Genomic DNA, 13,734 nt, shown 5'->3' with positions numbered 1-13,734 from the left:
TTGGATCAGGTGTGTTGGGACCAGGGAATAAAAAATATTTATATAAAAATATATATATTTTTAATTATTAATAAATTAATTATTAAATAATAATAATAATAATAATAATAATTGGGCAGTGGGCCTCCAGGACCAGGTTTGAGACATAAGGGGTAATTCCAAAATGAATGATTAGTAACAGATTTATAGTGTGTTCCATATGAACTGGGCTAATGGATTTTCAGAGTTCCAATTAAGAAACCGTAACGGGCACACCCCCACAAGTTGGATTTCCTATTTGGAAAGATTTGCTGTAAAACACTGGTATAAGACTGTCAAACTAGTTGTGGTAACCTCTGAAGTTTTTAGGTAACTTTTTCAGAAATACTGTAGTATTGTCAGAAACTTTCTGCTAAATGAATGAATTTTGGTCCAAAAGGATCACAATGAAAGCAAAGAGCTGAACGCATCAGGTAACAGATGCAATTTGTTAGTCTGTAGCATTAAGAGAGTGTTATATCCCCCATAGCTTCAAAAGCTGCCATACAAGAATCCCTACTCCATGACCAAAGGTGTCAAGTAACAAAGTACAAATACTTCATTAAGTAGAAATGTGACTTTTTCAAATGACTTTTTACTTCTACTCCTTATATTTTCACACAATTATCTGTACTTTTCACTTCTTAAATTTTAAAAATAGCCTCGTTACTCCTATTTAATTTCAGGTTTTTATTTTGGCTCATTATCATTAAACCCCCCCCCCAAAAAAAACAAACCCTATCCAGATAAATTGCTCCACTCGAAAAGTGTGAATTTGACTGTGGTTGGATGAGAAGTATAAACATATACCATTCTGACACCCTATTGGCTTGTAAGCGATCCATCGCACCTGCACGTCACCTCACATTCCAGCAAGGACAAAACCCATAAAATGTCCTGACTAAGCCCCACATTTACATTCCAATAAGGCTTACTGATAACATGTCTCTGAAATTTGACTTTTTGCACCATTACAATACTTCTAGGCAAGTACTCCTATTCCCCCTCCATGTTAATGCCCCATTAACATACTTACTCATACTTACTTTCGATACATATTTCTTTATTTTCTTACACTGTAACACTCAGTAAGTGAACTTACACTTTTAATGTATTCACATGATGAAATATGTAAATATAGTACATACATCATGCTACACTGTACATGTGAATAGATTGTATTACAACAATATGCAGACATCACGTGCAAAGTGTAGTGATACTAATGGACACAACCCACAAAACATTTGTGTACAAAATAAAAACATGCCTGTGTTAACAGCAGTAACATGGTCATACACATTTCACATTAAGACACTGCATAAGTATATTAAAAGGTTCAATTAAAGAAATGACTACACAATATTTGTGGAAGACAATGTGCGCTATGAAATTAACACTTCAGTTTAAATTTCCAATAGAACTTGCTTCTTTATTATGTGGTATGTATTAAAGGAGCTGCACCCTGTAGTCACATCCTGTTATGATGAATTGTCTCATTATTATTATTATCATCATCATCATCATCATCAAGCATCTATTAATATATAGATGTTTTTAGTTACTACAATACTTAGGATGAAATCTGGATGTAAAGCCTAGATTTGTTGATCTGGGATATTACAGTGTTTCTAAGTGATTTTAAGAAATGATCCAGAAATACATGTTAGAGCTGTTTCATTGTTCATTGTTTCAACGCTTTTCTTTTTCAATTGTTAAAAAGAAATTAGGTCTACAGGATCACTGCAGCTCGTCTGCTGTATGAAATCAACAATATTTGGTGGCACAGGTTAATGCATTTTTGCAGTGTACTCAATAAATTTGGATCAAATATGTAAAGACGTTATGAGAGAGAAGTAAAAAAACGTATAACCAATAAATTTATATATATATTTTTGGTCCAGGGCATAAATGTTTTTACACTATAGTATACTAAAACAATTACTTATTTTCCACCCATTTTTGAGGACCATAAAATATATAACTGGAATATAAGCTTAAAAAAGGAAAACCCATCCATTTTCTGCATAATTAGATAATTAAAATAAAAACAGTCATTTGGAGATATTTGGTGCGAACATCTCCCTACCAAATAACATTTCCCAGTCAGAACTGTTCACGGTTATTCCCACAATTTTGACAAATCAGTGGAATTACCCTTAAACATTAAAAGTAAATTAAAGTCATCTGTTACTTACTTTCCCATTACTTAAAACATAATGCCAAAAAACATCACATTGAAACAATGAAATATACAATGCCTACAGTCATAACATTAACAACTGGTTTGCAGCTTTGGCACTTTTCATAGAGAGAAAAAAAATGTAAGTTATATGTAAACATAAGTGGCTTTGTAAGGCCAATATACAATTAGTTGATCAATCACCTGGATCTTATGAATTGAAAGTAAAAAAGCAATATAAAAATACCTGTATATAATGATAAATAACAAAGAAGTTAAATGTGTTGATAGACATTCGGATGGCCATCAATCAACTAACTGCTGTTCGTTGTGAACATACAGGCAGGTCCATAAACATTTTGACAATGACGATTTTTGTAACAGCACTTACACATTTGCACATTGTTCCATTATCTTTTGTATTTCAAGCAAAGTAAAGGTCAAGCCATGTAAAGCACCCAAGTTATGGTCAGTCTCCCAAAATAACATAAATCAGACTGAAATTCCAAAGGCATTATAACCGTACTGTAAGTTTAAGGCTGAATAATACTCACTTTACATTCAGTCTTTCAGATAACTGGTGGGTACTAACCTGTGTGTAACAAGGCAAACATGACACCATAACCATAGTAGCAATACCCCCATAGCAATACATTGGCTACAGCAGACAATACTGAGTATTCTGAAAGCATCAAGTGGATATGACAATGAACTCTCTACCAGTTTTCGACCTCTCTCTACCAGTTAAGATGGTCTTAAACACATATGATTTTGGGAATCAGGGCCCTGCTTTAGACTTCCAGCACCAAGCAAGTACCTAAATCTACACACCCAATGGCTGTGTTATTAGAAACATCTAGAGTGCAGCTTGTTGGTGTGCAGTTAGACTTTAGATTGTGTTAGAGATAGTCTAGCTCCTCATCAGTGGTCAGTTTCTGGCCACAAAGCCTCTCTGAGCTGGATATTTCTGAGTGGCACACCATTCTAAACCTTAACTTCAACTTTTCCAGATACGCTCATACACCCCACCAAGCCACTACCATGACCCAATACCAATGGCATTTGATTAACTGTGTGACAACAGACTGACAGTCTGTCACTGTATCTATATACCAAATCAGAATGTTTGTAAACATACAGGTTGGAGGTACTACCTGGTGGATAACGTGCATTCAAAAGTTTTATTGTGTTTCTTGCCAAACACAGTAGAGGGCACTAGAAATTCTTAGAACAACAACATACCCTGTCTGAGGAGTAAAGCACCCCGTAAAAGCTGAGTGTCCAGGCAAACCTTTACATGCATGTCAGCAGATACCACATGGTATACACAATGGTTAAATCTGGCTGTACTTGGAGCTATAATGCTGAGTGTGCCCCAGTAAATTAATTAGGCTTAAGTGTTTTACATTTCCTGCTTCCGCTGAACCCAGTAAGGGAAAATGTAAGCACCAGGTTAGCTAATAACAACGACGTGAGGCAGATTTATTTTGTCAAACTGATTATTAGTGTTACTTGGTGTCTCTGAATTTAATTAGTTAATCATAAAACCACTGTGTGTTATGTTTTTACAATCTCTCTTAAATTACTCTCAAATAACTTATAGAATTTTGCAGTAAAAATGTCATTCAGAATCAAGTTTTGTTTAATTGAAATGAAATACTGATTTGTCCTATAGTGGACCTATAAGGTAGGTAGAACTCATAACGTGGTCAGTGAGTGAAAGTACATGGTAAGTATTTAAAAGGTAGGCGAGTAGGTGAGTAAATTCATCCCATGCTTAGCCAAACACAGTAAACAAACCATGGCTGGATTGGTTTGGTCACCTGGACTGTAATGAGCAATTCTATCACGCAGAGGTCACCTAGGGGTGTGAGGTGGAAGGGCTGGGCTCCTCAGGCTTAAGGTGTCGCCGCTGGATGAGTGACGAGAGGGGGCTTTACCGCAAACCAGAGATGGTTCCACCTCCTTTATCTCCATGGCTCGTTTGTACAGCTCAGCAGCCTTTTCAAAATCCCCTTCCTCATAACTTCAGGAGATGAACATGAAGAGAGAGAAGGGAATATTTGGTAAGACATTTGGTAATTTCTAGAAAATCATCCAATGCAGATATCGATATTTTGTCTTCTATCTATTTTTAATTAAACAACTTCTTGCCCAGGACTAGATTCATTTACAGATTTTTTTCACCAGTTGAGGTCAACATTTGGAGAGAGAATCGAGTAGTGTGTAAAGGGCACAGACTCTGATTTTTGAGTGCATCAAACACATAGAGCACAATCTAATAATGTACACTGGTGACTCAATATGAAAGGGTCCCGTCTATAGCCGATGAAAACTGAGCACAGGATGTGCAGTTTTAGGCAGTTTCTTATTTTAGTTTTTTGTTCCACCTCATATGATACAGTTACATTCTGGGGCTAGTACATGTCCGGTACTATAGTATCATTTAAGGTGGAAAATACGTTTTTGAAGCCAACAATCTGCCTCGTATTTAGAGTAAACTCCAATTCGGTTCGGTTCAGCAACAGGCTGAAGTCGTGTAGCGTATAAGCCCTAGTTTAGTGTGCAATGGACATTTTTTTCCCCCCAAAGGCCAAAAAAAGTTGGGAAGTGTGAGATACCCAGTTTTTTTATAATCTGAATGTCTATTACACCTGCACACATGTTTTAATGACCAAAATTAGTGCAGTTTCTGGCATGCTGGGCTTAGAGTAGCTATTTTCCCCACTGCAGGTCAGTGTAACATCACAGTAATTTTGAAGCAGTTATTCTAAGTGGAAAATGTTATATAGAACGCTACTTTAAAAGTGGAAATAGTCGCAATAGTTTCAAACTCAAGGTCAAAAAAAAGGGGCAAACCTGAGTACTGCCAGGTTTTTGAGCGTCTCGCCAACTCGAGGGTGCAGTCGGCCAAGACTGTCTTCATACACTTTAAGAGCTCGCTCATATAGCGGTAAAGCCTCACTGTGCTTCTTCTGCAATAAAATACATATATACAAACATACAGACAGTGGGTGAAAAACAAGAAAGGAATGTTGCAGTGCTTTTTTCAATATGATCTCGGTCTGCTGCATCTGTAAAGTGATGCAGATCTCCATATTCAGTGATTTGAATACTTTTGGTTGTCCTCTGTGTTGACTCGTAACACAATATTGTGTATCTAGTTGCTAAAATTTGCGAAGAAGTGCTTGATACTCAACACGTGACAAAGGTTGAGAATGAGGTTGTTAGACATTGTGGTTTATTTAGGTCTGTTTGGGATGTTACACCTGCTCTTGTATAGGGAACAATTGCCTTTACTAAAGAATCCTTTTTAGGAGTGTGTTGATCCTATTATTTTTATTTTTTGGAATAATGTGAATCTGGCAGCTTTTTTTTACATTGTGTCAGAATGTCAGAATGAATGGACCAATAGAAATTCTCCAAAATTACTTAAAATCTAAGAATAAAATCTTTTTACATCAAGTTCCACTGTGCATTAAGAAGGGTTTTGCCCCTAAATCTTGGAGATTAAGGTTTTTGCAAGGCAGCGTTTCAAAGAATCATGAATTAAGCACTTGGTAGTTGTATTTCCTGTGTTCATCAGAATGAAAAGAGAAATGGTGCCTAATTTGGTGTTGGTTGTGGTTTCACGTCTTACCAGTTGGCAGTACAGCACAGCTAGGTTAACCAGCGCTGTAGCCACACTGGGATGTTTGGGCCCAAAGCTCTTCTCTCTGATTTCTAGAGCCAGCTCATACAAAGGCACTGCCTTCTCCAACTTCCCCTACAAAAACAAACACACACACACACACACACACACACACAACTATCTTTAGTACTTCCTTTTCCATTTGAATTATATAGTTAAATACTGCTACGCTCACAGAGCCTTAACCTCAGTCACAAGGTAATTTGGTATTTTACATTTAATAAAAATTTAAAAACTCTCCCAGTATTTTTCTGATTTGAGTAATTTACTAATTAAATTATTAACTTTTTGTTTGGTTGAAAACCAAAATACTGTCAAACTATTCCCCTTCCTTCTGGACAAGCTTATCGGAGCGGAGAGCAGGTCACATGGAAGCTTTTTGTTTGATTTACACAGAATTTCAGTCTGAAGAATTTCCAGAGTGAAAACATGTTGCAATCTTTTGTTCAGTGGCATTCAAACCTGTAATTAATAAGTTAAAGTTCTGCTTGTATAGCCTTTACAGATATGAAACTAAGCAATTTCACTGTGGTTGCATCATAGACCACAGGCTTTAATTCACATGTGTTAAACAAAAATATTGCATTAACCGTTTAGGAATTAAAGCCATTTTACATACAAGACATTTTTGTTAAATCCCGGAATTAAAGCTAAAAGTCCTCACTTCAATCACACTGCTTTTATTAAGTGATTTGCTAAATAAAGGTGAATAATAAAACAATAAACAATAAAAAAAGATAATAAAGTGAAGTGCTTACTTAAGATATAACAAAAAACAAGAGACAGGAAACGCCACAAGACTTCTATTAAGCTCTATCTGCCCCCTACAGGATTTGATCTTTAAACCAAACAGATCTGTAATGCCATACATATGGGAACCTTGCAGTAATTTGATTACAATTCTTTAGGATATGCCTCAATGGCTTATGAAATGGTTTGTCACACTTCACTTGGATTCAATCAGATTATTGATTAACTGATATTTTGAAATAAACTCAATAAATTGATGTAAAGAAGAACTATTTATATATTTGTATTGAAATATAGATAATAAATACCAAGCAATTTTGTATTTACTTTCTTCTTTCGAACCTCTACTATAAAATAAAAGAGTGTACCCTTCGTTTGTAGAGCATAGCAAGGTGTTTGAGGGTGTAGGCCAGGGAGGGGTGGTCAGGAGCGAGCGCTCTTTTGCGGATGTCCAGAGCTCTCTCATACAGCTGCTCAGCGCTCTCATGATCCCGCCTCTCACAGTGCAGGGCAGCCAGGTTGTTCAGAGACTGCGCACAATCTGGGTGATCTGCACCCAGCACACGCTGCCGCATCTCCAGGGAACGAGTCAAAAACACTTTTGCTGCACTGAAAAACACACAGCATAACATGGCCACATGACCATACAGTTCTTAATATGAATAGCATGAAGTACCTAGCCTGTTTAACAAGCTTGTAACAGATGAAGCGATGGTTTAGCCATAAATCATATTTACGCAATTTGCCCTAAACGTAATCGTATAGCATAATCACATTTTCTTTACTTTAGGTTTTCACTGGAGCTACAAGGCTAATGCGACTAACAAGTTATAACAGCATGGTGCAAACTGAATGTCTAAATCAAACCCATACCTCAAACCATGTTCAGTTGTTAAGTAATCTAACACAGCCTTGTACTTTACTGAACAGCAGCATTCGTAGGGCGACATGACTCCTCCATAAGCTTTTCATGACAATTGACAAACCTACACAAACATTTATATACTTATTCCAACAATCGCTAGTTTTCATAAAGCAGTGGTCTATGGGAGGGAACCACTTAAAAAAAAAAAACCTTACAACAACAGGGCAAGTTTGCCAGAGAACATCTAGACAAAGACCAGGACTTCTGGAACGGTGTGCTTTGGACGCATGAATCGTAAGGCGTGCTCAGATGTTTTCACAGAGATGCAATGGGCGATTTCTAATTGTTCAGAGATCTTTTCCAATCCTTTCACAGATTCATAAGCATCTGCAACTTTCTTTATACACAAAGTTCTTTGGAGCTCTCTCTTTGATACCACTCACTTCAACAATCAAGAGCAAAGCAAACTAAATATCTTTTAGTTTAAGTACGACATGTTCCAGTTTATGTGTTGCCTGATTCTAATTTTAGGCAATTTAAGTAGTATGAAATGTGGGGGTTCCCTAACCTTTTTCTCATTTAAAAAATGTCTAATAAAAGCACTGTTTTCACATGACTGTAGATGTAGCATTATGAACGCCAACACTTCAGTATTACACATTCTTGCTATTAATATACCAGGCTTGCTTATATTAGTTTCCTACACTGTGGAACTTGCTACTATAGACATGGACAATTCGACCCTTCCTCCCTAGAGAGGCCACCCAGTTGCTCGTTTAGTCACCTCTGCAACTCTTTTCTGGCTGGTCTCCCTTTGTGCACCATCAGGCCCCCTGCAACTTCTCCAGAATGCAGCGGCACGAGTCGTCTTCAATGTTTTTGGTTCAGACATGTCACTCCTCTGCTGCGTTCTCTTCACTGGCTTCCTGTAGCTGCATAAGATTCAAAACCCTGGCCAAAATGTGGTCTCCATATTGACTTGTGTTTAAAATTAGAGGTATCTTTAAATTTTTAGTCTATTCAAACTACCTGAGGTTATTCTTGGGTAAATAGCAAAGCACTTTTGTAAGTCACTCTGGATAAGAGCGCCTGTTAAATGTCAGAAATGTACATGGACAATGTTAGCAATACTAAAGGGTACTGTAGAAAAAGCTGACCGGCCCATCAACACAGCCACTCCATCAGAAAGATAAGGAAGATCAACCGACATGCCCCAGATCCTTACAAACATCTACTGGTGTACAGTGGAGAGTATGCTGACCAATTGCATCACAATTTGGCACAGCAACTCTACTGAAGCATAATGCGAGGTTCTGCAGTGGGTGGTCAGAGTGGCTTGGATCAGAAAACTGCAGAAATCCAATTATGAACCGATTTTTGAGTGCATGTACACACTCATTGTCAATCTTTGCACTTGTGTTTTCAAGTTTGTTACAAAGAGAACAAAGAAGAGAACAATGAAGAATGTGTTTGCAATTTTGTACTGGTATAATGAAGATTTAATGGAACTGGACTGAGGACAAAACTAAGCTTTTAAGATGATGACTACTAATGGTTTTAGCTATGAGACATATTTGTTGCCTTAATACTTTATACCTTGTAGATCATAAGCACGTCTATCTTAACAAGTGAATGTGGTTTGAGGTCAAGGGGAAACAAAAAAAACCCCCTCAACAGCCAGTAATAACTGTGTGTAAACAGGATATATATTATTTAGGTTCATTTTCCCCTACCAAGTCTGTAAAGAGTTGAATTTGTCCATACTGAATACATTATATATATTTGGTTTGATTTATAATATATATGTATATTAGTAAACCATGTGTACATTTCACATGTAAACCTGTGAATCTGGCAGATGCTGCGCATCATTCACCATAAGCATGGAAGCGGATTTCTTTGGGACGGGATCAAGTTGTAAAAACTGGTGTTTGTGCAGTAGGTCATGGGTGAATAAGAGGTATTTACTGACTCTAGGTTGTTTTGGAGGTAGTAGAGTACTCCCAGCTCATTGAGGGTTTTGGCGCAGTCAGCAGAGTCTTTGCCAAGTGTCAACTCTTCCAGCTGCAATGCCCGCCGACGTAGCAGAGTGAAGCCATACTGTAGACACATCCACAACCTTGATTACATATACACACATGAAACAAATGCCAAGGATAACAAACAAAAAAACAACAAATAAGTTTCTTTACAAAACAAACTGGCATAGACTCTACAAATAGTATATAATAATATTATATTAATAATATATAATATTATTATATATAATATATAATAATATATATCCTGATAGTAGTAATATTAGAGTATGTTGGGGTACATGTCGATAGTTATGTTCTACACAGATAAATGGCAAATGTATTTATTATAATCAATTGAATTTATAATTTAGATTGTGCACAGGCTGACAAACATTAACTACAGCTTACAATACATAGTAATTATTTATGTAACAATGGGCAATATGGGCTAAAACCATCATTGTATAATTAAATTTTGAATGGTTTCAGCATATATGCACTAGTACAATGCATTGGGGGGTTTTACTCCTGGTCAATGCAGAGAGCATCACCTTTGGGCAGTGGTGTCTCAGTGGTTAGAGCACTGGGTTATTGAGGGTAGTTAAGCAAGGCCCTTAACCGTTGCTGCTCACCGGAAACTCCCCGGAAACTGTGCACTCCAGAAACGCGTGCTCACAGTACCACTGTGTGCTTGTTAAAACTGCTTGGATCTTATCTTTATCTTATGATCATGGCACCTAATTTATGGATTATAGTGAACGTTAGGGCTGTACATTGTCTAGAACCTGGCAATTGGACAGCCATGTAAAAAAGTTAGGACACCTTATGAAAACCTTTAACTTTAATATATTTAAACATATGAACATTTGATCTTAACTTCATAATATTGGGAGGTGAGGTAATCTAACTAAACCAATAAAACTGAAAAAATCCTTTCTAAAATGTAATGAATAAAAATACTATACTAAAATAAAGTTTGGACAACCACACATTTATTACTATTTCAAATGTCTAAAATTACAATCAGGTGCACCACATGAGCTGAAGATGATTTAAACATGGTTAGAGAAGATTTCAGGAAAAAAAATGGTTTCTTAGTTAAACCTTTGCTTTTGATTGGTAAAATGAGCATTATTACCATGGTAAGATCTAAAGAGCTCTCCTTCAGAAAGAAGGTTATAGATACACATAAGTCTGGGAAGGGATTTAAAAAGATTTAAGAACAAATAGAAATCGGACATTCCACTAACAGCTAAATTGTGTGAACAACTGCAAACATTTAGGAATTTGTATCGTTATTGTATCAGTGGGAACTTGTGAAAATGTGAGACCAAGTTTTGAGGTTCAGTTTTGTTTCATCGCGCCACAAGTTTTGGGATTCCATTCTGTTGTGCAATGAAACAAAATTGTAAAACATTTTAGTTTTACTGGTTCGGGATATATCCTCAATCTCTTAATACATAAGTTAAACAAGACAAAGGTAATTGGATGTCCTGACTTTTTTCACATGGCTCTATATACATGGCTAATTATTGTTCTGCACTCACCATGTGGCCTTTTTGCCGAGCCATTTTCTGTCTAATCTTCACAGACCTCTTCCGTAGCTTCTCGGCCTGCTCATACCTGCCAATCAAAATTCCAGTTAAATAATCAGCAAAAAGTATCTCAGGCTTTGTGTTGAGCAAGGTTCAGAGCAGCAGACATACTTATTTTGTTTCTGGTAGAGAAGTGAGAGGGAGTCAAGTTCTCGTGCTATGCTGCAGTGCTCTGCACCGTAAGCGTTCTCACTGATCTCCAGAGCCTGTTTGTACAGCTGTTCAGCATTACCAAACTTCCTCCAGTGGACATACACTCCGGCCAGCTGATGCAGAGACTGAGCCACACTGGGGTGGTCTGGGTCTAGAGCAGTCTCACGGATCTCTAGAGAGCGCTGCAAGGGGGCTACCGCCTGCAGAAACAAACAAAAACACACAGTTAAGACTGGCCAAACTCACCAAAAAATACACAAATTTTGGGAGTGCTCTTCCAAGAGAGTTTAAAATCAAGGGGTTCTCATGGAGATTTCTCAGTTGCTTGCTTAATTATACGGTTGTGGTCAGACGTTTACACACAGCTGCAATCGAAGATGTTCAACTCCCACTGCAATTAACCAATCAAACAAGAACATTTCTTTACCTTTATTACTGACGTTGAGTTTTGTTTCATTGCTCCACAGCAGGATTCTAATCTGTAGCAATGAAATAAAACTGGACCTTTTTGGAACAGGCCTATGGATCAGTGGAGGAGAAAGAATGAAGCATACACTGAAAAGATCACCCTGCCTACAGTGAAGCATGGCAATGGCTTGGTGATGCTGTGGGGCTGTTTTGCTGCTTTGGCACTGGAAACCTGCAACGTGTGGTTTCTGGAGAGGTTTTCACAGTTGGCTGAATTGAACCTCATAGAAAATCTTTGGTGGGATTCGAAAAAGGCACTAAGATAAAATAAGTGAACTGAAGGCCACTGCCCATGAGGCTAAAATTCCTCAGGAATGCTGCCAGAAGCTGGTGTCTGGCTATGAGTCACGATTGCAGTAGGTCATAACAGCAAAAAAGGGCTCTACGACGTACTTAAGACACAAAGGGGGTTGAATTATTCTGAAACTGCAGTAGGCATTAAACATGGCATTTTGTGTAACTGTACACTCATTATGGACATGAATGTGATGAAAATATTTTGTCTGTAATGGCTTCTTTTAACTGTTCTTTTTCAACATACATCTTAGTAGAAAACAAAACAAAAAAAAATTCTAAAGTCAACACAGGATCAAAACAATTGTACACAAAAGTGTGTCGCCACTTGAAGAAGACCCAAACCGCCACCTTCATTTCAGTGGAGATGTTTTCGGATGGTTAGCCCAGACGCTGCCATGATGACCTAAGGATCGCTGAAGGGTCGCTTGCAAGTTAGGTTTCTCTGTGTGGTGGTTGCCCAGTGACGTTGCGTCGGGAGCAGTTAAAAACAAGGGGCTGGTTGGTTGCATGTGTCGGATAAGGCATGCATCAGTCCTCACCCAGTGTTAGGAGCATTACATGTAATGGGGGAAAGTAGGTTGGGTAATTGGCAATCTAAAATTGGGTATAAAAAAAAAAGAAAAAAGGAAGAACCCAAGGATTATCAAGTCACAGACCAGTCATAAACTGGAAACTGGAATGGTCACTGTCTACAATCAAGTGAGTTTTACTGCCAGAAGCTTGCTGATGGCTACTAAAACCTTATGGTCAAGGTGCAACTGAAACACCTCCCCAAAAAAAAACCTTTGTTTGTGTATGTTTTACAGAGTTCAAAGAAAGCCCAATATTTACATTCATGAGTTTCCAGTCAATCCTTTACTGCCCTCTAGTATTTTGCAGTAATGTTCACTGTAAAGCTAAAGAAATATGAAGTGGCCACGCTCCCCTTAAACTGGCTCTAGCTTGTACCGTTAGTAAAGTGCTGGACTTCTCACCTGTTCTTGGGTCTAGAAAGTAAGACGCAAAAATTGCCACCTCCTGTGCAGAAGCTGCAATTGTTCAAAGCCTTTGCTACTAATACCGAATTGAGTATCAGAGTGGCACAATAACTTTATCATAATTTCCATAAATGCTCAGGCTTTTAATGCCCAGGCCTAAGACTACAGAACACATCTCATATTCCTGATTGCTATGTTTCTATGACTGTGTGTAGATGTGACCAATGCATCTGTTTTAGCTTCACAAAGACAAAAAAAGGATGTGAAAGAAAAACACTCCAGAAACTAGTTTCGTCCCTTTTTAGGATTATAAATAAGCACAGGCGAGAGATAGAGGGTCTAGTCGGATTTTGCAATATCTACAATCTTGATTTATTAAGTCAGACCAAAAATGATGATTTCTAGTCTCTTATTCTGTATGTGCATCTTTATTAAAAGCACCCCTTTTACCCTATCCACACTTCTAGTGTTTACTACAATACAGGTCTATTCTACAATAGATTGAGCACATTTTTGGCCTCAAACATCCACACACAATTGCTAATAATTATGACATAAAAACATTATTTTTTTAAATATTAATTTTAAATATTAATTAAATATTAATATTAATATTAATATTAAGAAATTAAATTTTACTGACAAAAATAGGTTATTTTTGGATGTGAAGCGTCGCTACACTGCAATTATTTTTTCCAATTAAGTTGTAGTAGTGTA

General features: G+C 37.3%; 1 protein-coding gene across 4 annotated transcripts in view; it reads right to left on the bottom strand.

Moving 5' to 3' along the window:
- Nucleotides 1-1,060: 1,060 nt before the first annotated feature.
- The window catches only part of nphp3 (nephronophthisis 3), a 37,380-nt gene continuing 24,706 nt past the window's right edge, over nt 1,061-13,734 (bottom strand). For 3 of the 4 annotated variants that reach the window (XM_072680328.1, XM_072680329.1, XM_072680330.1), the window contains 7 exons: nt 11,234-11,475; nt 11,075-11,150; nt 9,479-9,606; nt 7,010-7,250; nt 5,841-5,966; nt 5,060-5,175; nt 1,061-4,226 (listed from right to left, as the gene is read on the bottom strand). In XM_072680328.1, the coding sequence (XP_072536429.1) occupies nt 4,058-4,226; nt 5,060-5,175; nt 5,841-5,966; nt 7,010-7,250; nt 9,479-9,606; nt 11,075-11,150; nt 11,234-11,475 (1,098 nt within the window). In that variant the 3' untranslated portion in view covers nt 1,061-4,057. Of the gene's footprint in view, nt 4,227-5,059; nt 5,176-5,840; nt 5,967-7,009; nt 7,251-9,474; nt 9,607-11,074; nt 11,151-11,233; nt 11,476-13,734 lie in introns of those variants that run through there. The other variant, XM_072680331.1, reaches the window with a different exon arrangement.

Source organism: Salminus brasiliensis, chromosome 5 (assembly GCF_030463535.1).
Source record: "Salminus brasiliensis chromosome 5, fSalBra1.hap2, whole genome shotgun sequence".
Classification (NCBI taxonomy): domain Eukaryota; kingdom Metazoa; phylum Chordata; class Actinopteri; order Characiformes; family Bryconidae; genus Salminus; species Salminus brasiliensis.
Note: the sequence above shows the minus strand (reverse complement) of the source record. Positions and strands in the feature narration are given on the sequence as shown.